Source organism: Molossus molossus, unplaced genomic scaffold (assembly GCF_014108415.1).
Source record: "Molossus molossus isolate mMolMol1 unplaced genomic scaffold, mMolMol1.p scaffold_m16_p_19, whole genome shotgun sequence".
Taxonomy (NCBI): domain Eukaryota; kingdom Metazoa; phylum Chordata; class Mammalia; order Chiroptera; family Molossidae; genus Molossus; species Molossus molossus.
The window spans coordinates 41,293,278-41,306,822 of NW_023425354.1; the positions used below are offsets into that span (position 1 = coordinate 41,293,278).

At 50.5% G+C, this 13,545-nt stretch overlaps 1 protein-coding gene across 4 annotated transcripts in view; it reads left to right on the top strand.

The window, feature by feature from the left end:
• Window positions 1-13,545, top strand: part of ABR (ABR activator of RhoGEF and GTPase) — a 188,509-nt gene that overhangs the window by 105,619 nt on the left and 69,345 nt on the right. For all 4 annotated transcript variants that reach the window (XM_036267646.1, XM_036267648.1, XM_036267650.1 and 1 more), the window contains one exon: window positions 7,531-7,629. In XM_036267646.1, the coding sequence (XP_036123539.1) occupies window positions 7,531-7,629 (99 nt within the window). The remainder of the gene's footprint in view (window positions 1-7,530; window positions 7,630-13,545) is intronic.

Genomic DNA, 13,545 nt, shown 5'->3' on the forward strand with positions numbered 1-13,545 from the left:
GAGGCAGAAGCTAGGTGGGTAGACACTTTTCCTAAGGCAGGCATAGGCAGGCAGCATCTGCTGGACCCCAGCCCACCCATTTTGCGGCTGTGGGCACTCTCGTCAGCAGTGCCCCTGTCCTGTCAGAGAAGTTGCCCTAAAGGTAGAGCAGGAGAGGAGTGGCTGCATCAGTCACCTCCTCTTCACCTCCCCAGGGCAGGGCTCCCCCTTGAAACCACACAGTGTTGCCTGAGGCATGGCACACCAAACCCGCCTTCCTTTCTTTCTCCTAAGCGTGCTTCTAAGAGCTCTAACCTCTGCCTTTTGCTCACTTCTCTCTGTTCTGTGGCCAAAAGGGATGTCGGGTAGAAAGTGTGCCAGGGAGTTTGCAGACTGCAAGCCAGGCTACCTAAAAGACAGCACCCATCTGTGGGCCCCAGGCCTGTCTGCCCAGGCAACACTGCACCCCCGAGGGCGTGGTGCACAGAGCAGTGCTTTGGGCAGGAGGCTGTCACTGAGCCTCTCTGGACCTCTTTGCCCCTCCTGTAAGATGGGGATCCCAGTCCTGCCCCACCCAAGATACAGTGTGGTTCCGAGGAGGAGCTAATGGAGGTAAAAATAGACTGCAGCCCATGGTAGATGGCTGATGTGGGGAGCCTGGGTGGAGCATAGCTGTAGGCCTGGGTGCAGAGCAGTGAGGAGCTGTGATGGGAGGTTGGCAGTGGCTGGTGTCCCACCCCTGGTGCTCTCTTAGGGTGCTAGCTCCGGGCACTGGGGGTAAGTCATGTTCTTCACTGAGCCCATGAAAGCCTCTGCGTTTAGGGTCTGACCAGCCTTCCCACCAGGAACAGGATGGGAAAAAGTCTGATTATGAACCAAGAACGCCGGCTGGTTCTGTAGCGTGTGGGATCGAGGTATGTGGAGTTTCTAATGGGTCTTCTCTGAGAAACTTCCCAGCACAGATGGATCCGTTCATGTACTGCCATATGGGTCCACCCTTACTCTGGACCCTGGCTTATACCTCAGCTTTAGTCCATATTTCATTCTGCTTGGAACTTGAGACATCTGCCTCCTCTATCCTATTCTCCTTGAGGGCAAGGGCCACATTGTATTCATTGTGGAATGCTGCACCGTGCCTGGCACTTGGCTGGTACCCAGTGAATGTGTGGAATGAGTGAGGCTGGATGGGGCTTGCAAAGGGTGAACCATATCCCTGGCCTTGTTCCATCTCAGAAGTGTTCTAAGGAGATAGCACATGGATGCCAAGGGGTCCTGGGCACACATCACACCTGTGAGTCTTCCCCTCTACCTTGCTGCCTCTGTGTTCTGGACTTGTCTCCAGCATAGGGGAAGGGGGCCTTTCATGAGTGTTGGGGAATTCCAGACCCCTTGTCTCATTCTGAACACCTCTAGGATGCCTTCCTCCTCTACCAGGCTTGGCTGTCTTTAGAGGGAAAAGACAAGCTGCCTGGAGAGAGATGAAGAAGGCTCATTGATTGATTTAGCAAACACTGTCAGGTTGTGTTCTATTCAAAGCACTCTCTGGCCAGGGGAGGAGATGAGATGAACAATGTGTGGCCCTTGATCACAGAGTTCACAGTTCAGGTTGAGGGGCCAAGTGCACAGGTAATAGGAATATAATGAGAAAGGAGTCAGGGCCATGAGAAGGGTTCTGATAAAAGGGGACTAAATTCAGAGGAGGAGAGACCACTTCTAGTTGAGTCAGGGCTGGACTGGGTGCATGTGTGTGCACCTGCACATGTGTATGTGGGCACGTGCATGGTCAATGGGCATTTCTGGAACGTGAGCTCCTGTCCTGGGCTGCGGACCATCTTGGCACGCTCTTGCAAGATAGACTCTTTTCAGCAGCTGGTAGGAATCCAAGACAGTTCTCTCTTTTCTATTACTTTACTTCAGGAGTACTTACCTTAAATAGTCCTCATATTCTCCTGAGCATGTGTCCAGATGCCAGTCCTAAAAATCAGCCGTTTTCAGTGTAATTTTCGAGCTGCTTCATCTTCCTGGGAGACAGATGTGGAGATGGCAGTGGTTTTCCCCAGAGCAGGGGCTTGCTATGTCTTTCAACCCACACTTCCCTTTGAGGAGTTAATGATCTGTAATGTGAATGTCGATCGCAACATCACCTCCCAGCTGTAAAGTGTTATACTTTCCAAAAATCTTTGATACAATTCTATTTAAAGGTACGTAGAGCTAATAGGGTCCTTTCGATATAAATGCTGCTATTTAAGGGAAGTCATTTGTCAGGAATAAAAATCTTTTTATAATGCAGAGTAACCCTTCAGGTGTTCTTCTGTGTTGATTTTTAATGGATTGTCTGAAATGCCTACATTTCTGTTTCATCTGCCCAGGTCTCATCTCCCTCCATGGGCAGTGATGGCCATGCATCTGGTCCCTACTTGAGTGTTTCCTGAAGTGGGGGCCACATACGTGATGATTTGAGAGATGGTTTTAGGTGGCATCTGGGCATGTATTTTGCACTTTAATAGTTAGGTATATATTTTAATGTACATCAGAAAAAATATGATTTATATGTCTTATGATTTCAAATGCCATACATGGGGTAAGGCCGTGCTTTGAAGAAGGCAGTTGTGAAGAACAAGATTAGGTAAAGACTAGTGCAGGGGGGTGTAAGTGTGCTAAAGCTGCAAAGGTGGGATCTGAACACTTGAAGTTGGAAAGACTGCTGGATCCCACGGGGCCTGCCAAAGGTTCAGACAGCTGGGAGCCCAGAATACAGGGATCCTCCCTTAGGAGAGTGGAATTTGGACTTTGTCTGTCCCCCCAGCAGTTGCCCATGTCCTCTCTGCTGAGACATTTGCTGACCTTCCCAGTGCCTAGCACCGAGGAGAGGAGAGAGTGGTGGATGTCCCTGCATTGTCTCTACATAGAGAAGGGCTCGTTGACCTGCAGATGATGCTTGGCATGGACACAGCCCCTAGACCCAGGGCATCTGCTCTGAGCAGACCCCGCTGGGTGCTCCTTGCAAACTGGTGTGGCCCATGAGCTGAGTTCTGATGTGAAGCCGCTTGGCCCAGGGTTCCGAATCACAGGTAGCTCTGCCTCTTCAGTCCTCGTTGTCTTGGAGGAGATCAGAGCTGGTCTGTCGGATTGTGTCTTGGCTTGGCAGAGAACCAAACCTTTGGAAGCTGTTGTTAGCCCTTACTGTAGTAGACTAGGCCCCAGCTGGCTCAGCCTTACTTCCCTACCAGAGTGACTTGACCTCTCGGATTTGGGGGCCTCAAGCTGACAGACTTTGAGACTAGCAGATTGTGTAAAAGGCTGGGGATGAAGGAGCCCACCGAGGCTGCATTTCATAAGCTCCCCTTGGAGAGGAAGTGGGGATGGTGTCACTGAGGAGGCAGCTTTCCTGTGCTGGGGGAGCCTGAGCTTTTTAGAGAACTCACCATGGGGATTCTGGGCACATGGGCTCCTCTGGAGGGCTCTTTGGGACAGAGCCGTCTCCTTCACCTGTATTTCCAGTACCTGGCACCTAGGGAGGTGTGAATGAGTTAAGGTTGAGCCCTGTCGGCCAGGTAGCTCAGTTGGTTAGAGTGTTGTCCTGATACACCAAAGTTGTGGGTTCGATCCTCAGTCAGGGCACATACAAGAATCAACCAATGAGCCCTGGCTGGGTTGCTCAGTTTGTTGAAGTGTCTCATCCACCGAAAAAAGGTTGCACTTCAGCCCTGGCTGGTTTGGTTCAGCAGTTAGAGTGTCGGCCGCGGACCAAAGAGTCCCGGGTTCAGTTCCCGCTAAGGGCACGTACCTCAGTTGGTTTGTCCCCAGCCCCAGTTGGGGTCGTGTGGGTGGCAACCAGTTGATGTGTCTCTCTCACATCGATGTTTCTCTCTTTCTCTTCCCCTCTCTCTCCCTCCCGCTCTATCTGAAGATAAATGCAAAAATGTTCTCAGGTGAGGATATTAAAAAAAAGGTTGCAGTTCAGTTCCTAGTGCTCATGCCTGGATTGTGGGTTTGAGCCCCTGTTGGGGAATGTGCTGGGGCGGAGAAGGGGATGCAGCTGATTGATGTTTCTCTCTTCCCTTCCTCTCTCTTTATTTATTTATTTTTTATCCTCACCCGAGGATATTTTTCCATTTTTTGTACAGATAGAGTGGGAGGGAGAGAGAGGAACAGAGAGAGAGAGAGAAACATCGACGTGAAGGGACACATCGAGTGGCTGCCACCCGCACGACCAACCAGGGCCGGGGACAAACTGCAACCGAAGTACGTGCCCTTAGCGGGAACCGAACCCGGGTCTCTCAGGACCGCAGGCTGACGCTCTAACCGCTGAGTCAGACTGGCCAGGGCCCTTCCTCTCTCTTTAAAAATCAGTAAAACATATCCTTGAGTGAGGATTAAAAAAAAAAATCACCCTGGCCGGTTTGGCTCAGCGGTTGGAGCATTGGCCTGTGGACCAGAGAGTCCCAGGTTTGGTTCCCACTGAGGGCACATACCAAAAATAAAAAATAAAAAAATTAACCAATGAATATGTAAATAAGTGAAGCAACAAATCAATGTTTCTCTCTCTCTCTCAAATCAATCAATTAAAAAAAATAGCCCCACAAAGATTCAAGAAACAATTGTGAATTTCCAGATAATTCTAAACCAGGAACATGTGGGGTCTGAGGAAAGCAAAGAAAAGAAGGAAGAGGTTTTTGGTGGTAACTGAGAACAGGAAATTTCCAGTGGCTTCTTACGCGCTCCCAGACTGTGCTCAGGTGTGCATCGGAGGCCAGGGAGGGCTGTTCGAGATTCCAAGTAAGCATCTGCTGCTTGAAAAGGAACACGAGAGTGAGGACCGGATCAGAGTGTGGAATAGCACGGAATTCAGGGTTCCAGGCCTGGGTGGAATTCCAGCTCCGCCACGTCCTGGCTGTGTGACCCTGGCTAGTCCCTTCCCTCTTTTAAGTCTTGTTGGTTTCCATTTGTATAATGAAAAAAAATTTAGTGCCCACCTCAAGGAGGCAACTGAAGGTCAAATGAGAGAGTGGAAAGCACTCATGAACCTTAATAATTATTAGGTGCCCACATGTTAGGGGTATCATGCGGTTTCACATGGTGCTGGGCTCCAGGGCCGTATACAGGAGCGATGCAGGTACTTCAAAGGCCCTACGAGCCCTGGTCAGTTTTGCTCAGCAGTTAGAGCATCGGCTGGTAGACCGGAGAGTCTCGGGTTCGGTTCTGCTAAGGGCACGTACCTCGGTTGCAGTTTGTCCCCAGCCCTGGTTGGGGTCATATGGGTGGCAATCACTCGATGTGTCTCTCTCACATCGATGTTTCTCTCTCTCTCTCTTCCTCCCGCTCTATCTAAAGATAAATGCAAAAATGTCCTTGGGTGAGGATGAAAACAAAAAGGCCCTACAAAATCAATGGGCAGGTTATGAGACAGGGCACCCACTGGGTTCGAGGGTCAGTGCCGCAGACCCCAACATGAGAGCGGGCACTGCAGGCCAGAGACTTGGAGGAGAGCTGGGATTCAGACAAGAGCTGGGGTAGGAGAAGGCATTTGAGGCAGCAGGGATAACAAGAACCAAAGTTTAGGGGCTGGAACACCGTGGCATGTTGGGAGGACAGAGTTCTGAAGGCTGTGGGGAGATGGAAAGGGCAGGGAGAGGCACCAGGAACCACTGAAAGTGTTCAAGTGAATAAGCTGGGCCCCGTGTCCCAGTTTATGTTTATATTTACTTGTTTGTCTGTGTTTTTACACCCTTTTTTCCACTAGATTATAAGCCACATAAGAGTAGGGACTCCTGTGTGCTTGCTTCCTATTATATCTACAGGGTCTGGTGGGCATTCAGTAAATATTTGTTGAATGGATAAATAAGTGAACGGATGACCTACCTGAATCCCAGAATAATCACATTTTGTTGTATTGATTTAAGTCCTTGATAAGCATCAGGTGGAAGGTGGGGGTACTCAGAAGATTGATCTGGTCTGGTGTATGGAGTGGAGGGGGCAGAGAGAGGGGCAGAGGTCAGTTAGAAGAATCAGCCTACAGCCCTGGCCGGTTTGGCTCAGCGGTTAGAGCATCCGCCTGCGGTCCAGAGAGACCCAAGTTCGGTTCCCACTAAGGCCATGTACCTCAGTTGCAGTTTGTCCCCGGCCCTGGTTGGGTCGTGCGGGTGGCAGACACTTGATGTGTCCCTTTCATGTCGATGTTTCTCTCTCTCCCCCCCCCCCCTTTCTCTCCCTCCTGCTCTATCTGAACAAAAAAAAGTGGGAAAATGTCCTCGGGTGAGGATGAAAAAAAAAAAGAATCAGCCAGCAGAGTGGGATGCTGTGGGCCTCAACCACCGCAGAGGGGAGAGCTCAAGCATTTATGAGGTGTGATCTCTACCATAGGGGAGAGATGGGAGCCAGGAGGAGGCCAGTTGAGGTCTGTGCCTTGCAAAATCAACAAGTCAGGAAATGATGAGGGAGGGTGCAAGGGTAAGATTAAGGACCATATGGCTAGCACTTTATTATTATTATTGTGGTGGTTGTTGTTATTATGTTGTAGTTGTTAATCCTCACCCGAGGATATTTTTCCATTGATTCTGAGAGAGTGGAAGGGAGGGAAGGAGAGAGAAACATCGGTGTAAGAGAGACACATTGATTGGTTGCCTGCCTCCCACATGACCCCGACTGGGGCTGGGGATCAAACCTGCAACCCAGGTACGTGCCCTTGACCAGGAATCAAACTCACAACCCTTTAGTCTGTGGGCTGACACTAACCGCTGAGCCAAACAGGGCATATTATTATTTTTAATCCTCACCCAAGGAAATGCTTTTATTTTCTAGAGAGAGAGGAAAGGAGAGAGAAACATTGATGTGACAGAAACATCAGACTGTTGCCTCCCGTAGGAATCCCAACTGGGGCTCAAACCCACAACCTAGGTATGTGCCCTGACCGGGAATTGAACCCAAAACCTTTTGGTGAACAGGACGATGCTCCAACCAACTGGGCCACTCAGCCAGGGCCATAGCTAGCATCATTCCTTGTGAATTTGAACCCATAGGGAAGATATAGTCAGAAGTGCAGCTGAAAGTCTACACAGCTGGGGTTCCCATGGCCACTTGCATCCCGTTCTTTCTACCCCTACTCAGTTTATAGATCACTTCCTCTGGGAGCCTCCTGCTCCCGTCATGCCTCCTATGTGACCATGCCCTGCCTCAGTCATGACTCTGATTTCCCTTCTTAACTGTGCCCACCACCACCACCAAACTGCCCCCAACAAGAGGTCAGGTCCTTTGTTATCTTGCCCACTGTTACAAGGTTGAATAGGTGGATGGATGGATGGATGGGTATCAAATAAGGGAATGTGGAAAGAAAGGATGAGAGAAGCAAAGCAAGAAGTTAGCATAGGAATATGGGTGATTGTTCTTCCCTTTATATTTCTGTATTTGCCAAATTTTCTCTAGCAATATATTTGGCATTGATCCCCTACAAAATTATTGGTTAAAGAAGAGATAACAGGCAAGAAAACAGACCACTCGGGATTCTGGCCGCCTTTCTCACGAGCTGTTGGCTTTTGGTCCGCTCTCCTACAGGTGGAAGCAGGGAAAGGCCTGGAGATGAGGAAGCTGGTTCTCTCAGGGTTCCTGGCCAGCGAAGAGATCTACATTAACCAGCTGGAGGCCCTGTTGCTGGTGAGTCTGTGCTCTGGGGCCTTCTGGGCACCCTGTCGTGCTCCTACGCTGCTTGTGGAGCTGGAGAGGAAGGAGGACCTGCACCGTTCCTCCCTGTGGGCAGAGTCTATGGTACTGCTCTGCTTACAGCGTGGCATCAGGCAGCTTGGGGTCATTGCCAGAAACGGCCTGTGCCTCTCAGCACCCACTCCATTAACTGCCCTGGAAAAGGCAGGAGGAGAAGCACAACTAGGTTGGGGGTGGCAAGCCCTCCATCACCCACGACCATGGCACAGGCCTTACTCGTCGATTTGTCCAGATGGGGGTCTACCCAAGCTTCCACACTGTACTCTGGGAATCAGTGTATCATCCAGCCCTCTTTGTCATTGCTGGTCCTGGTCCTTCTTCCTTCATGCAATAGTAAACCATTTGTGCCATCCCAAGGCCCTGTGGCAGGACATGTGAAGTGGAGGGCTCTCTGCCGTTTTGAGACACGCCAGAGCTCTGAGGCATTAGACCAACCCCAGTCCTTTGTGAAGGTGCCTCAGTTTCCTCTCCTGAGACGGAAGCATTGTTGAGAGAATCAGATCAGGAAGGGAATACTATTAAAATGTTTTCAAATAGTAAAAGTACTACACAGATGTAAGATGTTTCTGCCTTTGGAAAAAGTGCTTATTAGATGCTCCTGGAGATTATGCATAGTGATTGTGGCGTGTTAAGTTCTCTGCATGGGTGTTTTGCAGTCTGAGACATAAGATGATAACAAAAAAAGAGGAATAAGAAATGTAGATGCAGTCCAGCTGGTGTGTCTCAGTCAGTTGAGTGACATTCCATGCACCAAGAGGGCGTAGGTTTGATTCCTGGTCAGGGCACATGCCCGGCTGCAGGCTCAATCCCCAGTTGGGGGAGTGCAGGTTGCAGACTCAATCCCCAGTGGGGGGCATGCAGGAGGCAGTCAATCGATGTTTCTCTCTCTCTCTCTCTCTCACTTCTGCTCTCTCTAAAATCAATAAAAACATATATTTTTTTTAAAAAAGAGCCCTGGCCAATTTGGCTCAGCAGTTGGAGCATTGGCCTGAGGACCAGAGAGTCCTGGGTTCAGTTCCCGTTAGGGGCACGTACCAAAAATATAAAAAGAAATGTGGATGTAGATCAGTAGAAACTCCTTTTTATAAGAATTGTAAGATACGCATTTATGTACTTATTAAATGTTGTCACCCAGTCAGTGTTCTAAGAGAGTGGCACTTACTATCCAGGGAATAACTATTGAAATGTGTAGATACTTTGTAACACACTGGACTGAGTTTGTGGTAAATCTCACCTGGAGTTTATTGGAATGCACAGTAATATTTTCAAGTGAGGGTCAGTGTGGCAGATAAATGAGGAACTAGGGCAAGACTGTGCTGTTAATAGCAGACTTACTGTATACTTTTTTACATACTGTGTGCCTTGACCATTAGTGGATTGAACCAGCATTTAAATACAAACGAGAAAGAAAATATCAGGATGTACCACTTAATAAGTACTGTTTCATGAAACGTGTGGTTTGGTGTGTATATGTGTATGTGTATATGTATATACTGGTCCATGTTATTTTTCACATGTGTTGTAGGGTTTGAAAACCACTGGCTTTGGGCATGTCATGCATAACCTCCTTGAGCCTCAGTTTCCTCGTATGAGGATAAGAATGATACCATTACCTTCTCTTCATGGGGTTGAGAGGACCAGGTGATCCTTTTTGGGACCTAGTACAGTGCTTAGGCACTCACATATTAACTAGGAAGGAAGGAAGACAGGCAGGTGACCAGTTCGATACATGTGAAATACACCTTATAAACTGAATTACTGTATCAAAATCAGGGGGTGTGGCTGTCATTACTAACAGGAGGCATATTTGAAAGGAGTTCAAGCAAAGGAAAAGGGGTCCTGCTTTGAGTTCTCACTTGACCACTTACGAACTCTAGGCCTTCAGCAGGTTTGTGCCTCATTTTCTCCACCTGCAAACTGGCTATGCTATTATTAGTACAGCGGGTCCTTGTTATAATGTTGATGAGATGCCCTAGAAGCTTAACTCTTGTTTATATCAATAAGCCTATGGTAAAATTTGTTTCACTTAAAGTCACAGAACTGCCCTGGCCAGTTTGGCTCAGCGGTTAGAGCATCGGCCTGCGGTCTGGAGAGACCTGGGTTCGGTTCCCGCTAAGGGCATGTACCTCGGTTGCAGTTTGTCCCGGCCCTGGTTGGTCGTGCGGGTGGCAGCCACTCGATGTGTCCCTTTCACGTCGATGTTTCTCTCTCTCTCTTCCTCTCTCTCCCTCCCACTCTATCTGTACAAAAAATGGAAAAATGTCCTCGGGTGAGGATAAAAAAAAAAAAAAGTCACAGAACTGCCCTGGCCAGTTTGGCTCAGCAGTTAGAGTGTCAGCTCGCAGACCAATGAGTCCCAGGTTTGATTCCGGCCAGGGGCACGTACCTCGGTTGCAGTGTCCCTGGTCCTGGTCGGGTTGTGCGGGAGGTGACCAATCAAGGTGGCTCTATCACATTAATGTTTCTCTCTGTCACTCTCTCTTTCTCCCTCCCACTCTATCTGATGATAAATAGAAAGGTATCCTTGGGTGAGGAGTTAAAAAAATAAACCCTGGCCGGTTTGGCTTAGCGGTTAGAGCGTCGGCCCGCGGACCAGAGAGTCCCAGGTTCAATTCCCACTAAGGGCACATACCTCAGTTGCAGTGTGTCCCCGGCCCCAGTTGGGGTGGCAACCGCTCTGTGTGTCTCTCTCACATCGATGTTTCTCTCTCTCTTCCTCCCTCTCTCCCTTCTGCTCTATCTGAAGATAAATGCAAAAATGTCCTCGGGTGAGGATGAAAAACTAAAATAAAAACAAACAAACAAAGTCACAGAACCTAAGAAGACATTGAGGACAACTTTCCCCTGTGTTAGGGGTGTTGTGAGGATTATATGAGTTTGTACCAGAAGCCCTTAGAAAAGAGGCCAGATGTTAGCTGATACTGTATTTTCTCCGTGGCGGGAGAGAATGCAGGTTAGGGCATGTTTGTCTCCATCAGCACTCTTTCCCTGAAGGAAGGGAGGCCCATGTTCTCATTTCTTCTCTGTCATTGGGCCAACGCTCTCCCTCCCTGCCTGCCTGGCCTATTCTAAGAGGTGATGCCCCAAAGGCAAAGCTGGTGAGGCTGAGGCCCCACCCTCCCTCGCAGCTTGCTCTCATCCTGGGCCCGTGATTGGTTCTTTCTTGAGCAGAGGTCAAAGAGGGAGGGACCAGGGGCGAGGCCTGATCTGTGGCTGGAGAGCTCCAGGAAGAGGAGGCGGGACGCTCCGTAGCCACGCCTCACACGTTAAGCCTCAGAAATAGAGTCAAGCCCTCTTCCCCGCCTCCTTGAGCTGAGAGCCCTCCCTTCTCAACTACCTAGTAGCTAAGCCCTTTGCTTTTTGGGGTGATCTGACAAAGGGGCTCAGAGGAGAAGAAAACCTGTCCTCTCTGAGCTCCCTCCCCCTCCCACGCCCAGATGTTCTCATCACCCCACCCCCACCTCCACAGCTCTGCTTCTAACGGGTTTGATTGTTCTCAGCTTAACACTTCCTGATATGCCGAAGCTAGGTGTGTATACCTAAGACAGTGTAGACACACCGGCACAGGCAGGGATGCCACAAGGAGCCTCTGTTCCTCCCCCCTGGGTTGCTGGCTGGGCAAAGCTTGGTCATCTGGAATCCTCCAGGTTCCTGGTGGGCTCAGATTACAAGTGGAGTGGGCCTGAGAGCCTGGGCTGAGGTGGGGGGTGGAGGAAAGGAGACAAACCAAATGCACTTAATTCTGCATCTCCACCCCTCCCCCCAGTAATGAGCTGGATACTGCGCCTGGCAGCACCATCACCTACAGCACCTCCCAGCACCAGGCCACAGCTGGCCCTCTCTCAGGCTCATTCTGGCCATTTGCTCTGTGGTTCCTAGGCCCACTGTGCTCAGGTTCCTTACCTGTGAGATGGGTTAATGATACCGTCCTGCCCTGGGCCCCAGGGAGCAGGCGGTTGAGGTGATGGTTGGTAAACAGGCCTTGCCTGGCATCCTCCAGGATTCTGGAATACGAGGCAGAGGTAGAGGAAGTGGATCTGTTTCTTTCCCGTTTCAAAAGGCAGGTTGCTGGAGAGCAGAGCAGACGTCAGTGTGACAACCTACTAGGAGTTAGAACAGCCTGGCCTGACTTCGTGGGAAATGGAGAGCCTGGGTTGGCCCTGAGGTCCCTCGGGGTCCTCTGTAAGAATCCCTTTCTCCCCTGATAACCTGGAGAGCCCACCCCAGCCCTCTGGAGGACAGAGGGGTGACTGGCAGGCTAGCTCTCTGGCAGAGGAGCAGTGCCAGGTCGCCCTGCCTGCCACGCAAAGCACCGAAGACCTGTACTCAGGGCTGCACCAGATAAAAAAATAACTGCCCTCAAGGGTGTCCGGCCTGGCAGGGGTACACACCCAGTCCCCGCCCCCCGCCAAGTATAAGCAAGGCTAAGACCAGAGGTCCCAGCCTTGTCCTGAGAGCCATCTGATGCCCAAGTGCAGGCCGTCTGTGTGACTCGCTGCTGGTGAGCACCCATTTCTTCCCCTTTTGCGGACAGAGTGGGAAGTTTAGAAGGAAGCAGAGCAGTTGTGTCTTGTCCCGGTGTGGGCAGACATGAGTGCTTCCCCAGCAGCTTCTGAGAAACCCTGACTCCTTGGCTTTCCCAGGCCTGTTCTCTCCCTGTTTCCTTTATTCCCTGGAGAGTGCACCATGACAGGGACAGGGACTAGTGGCTCTAGGACTCAGTGATGACTTCGGCCTTCCACTGGCTCCTGGGTAGAAGTAATGAGGATACATTATGCCAGTGATCCTGAGAGCCAGCTCTGGATCACTAGGAGCCATGAAGCTGCGTGTAGCCACCCACCTGGGCTTGAGAGGACAGTGTTCCTTTTTTTTTTTTTTTTTTTTAATCCTCACCCGAGGACATTTTTTGCACAGATAGAGTGGGAGGGAGAGAGAGGAAGAGAGAGAGAGAGAAACATCGACGTGAAAGGGACACATCGAGTGGCTGCCACCCGCACGACCAACCAGGGCCGGGGACAAACTGCAACCGAGGCACATGCCCTTAGCGGGAACCGAACCCGGGTCTCTCCGGACCGCAGGTGGATGGTCTAACCGCTGAGCCAAACCGGCCAGGGCCAGTGTTCCTTTTTTCTTGGCTCCTGGCTGTTTCCCTGCTGGGCATGCTTCCCAGGCCTCACCCCTCCACCTGCTCAGATCTTCCCAACCTTCAAGGCCTGTTCCTGTCACCTCCTCTGGGAAGCCCTCTGAGTTGCATCAGCACAACTTTGAGGCCAAACCAGTTGGTATTTACAGTCCAAGTCATACAGTACCTTATCTTGCCTTGTCCACCAAGGTGTTTCATTCGTGTTGGTCCAGTTTACCCAAATAGAGTATAGCATTCTCCAGAGCAAGGATCATGAGTCATAAAAATAATCTCCTGAAAAGAAAACTGGACCCCAGCACTCCCCTGGTTAGATCTCTCCAGGGAAAGCCAGGTCAAAGCCGCATTCCTTCCCCTGCGTGATCTGGCCGCTGCCCTCCCCTCCAGCCCTGCTTCAGGGCCCCTCCTCCCCCAGGCCTGCTGCACACAGGCTCACTGGCTTCATTCCAGCCCGTCACTCACACGCCTGTTCCTGCCTCAGGACGGGGCACTGAGGACGTCTGCCTGAATACATCCCCTTTGCCTGTGCGCTCCCATTTCAGCACCTGGCTCAGGACATCCTTTCTTACTTCCTCATTGCCTGTATGTGTGATCATGTGTTTGATTATTTCCTTGTGTTTTGTCTGTCTCCCCTACCAGACGGGAGGCTCCATGGGGCCAGTGATTTGTGAATCACAAACACCACCCCTCCAAACCCCCCACCCCAGTCC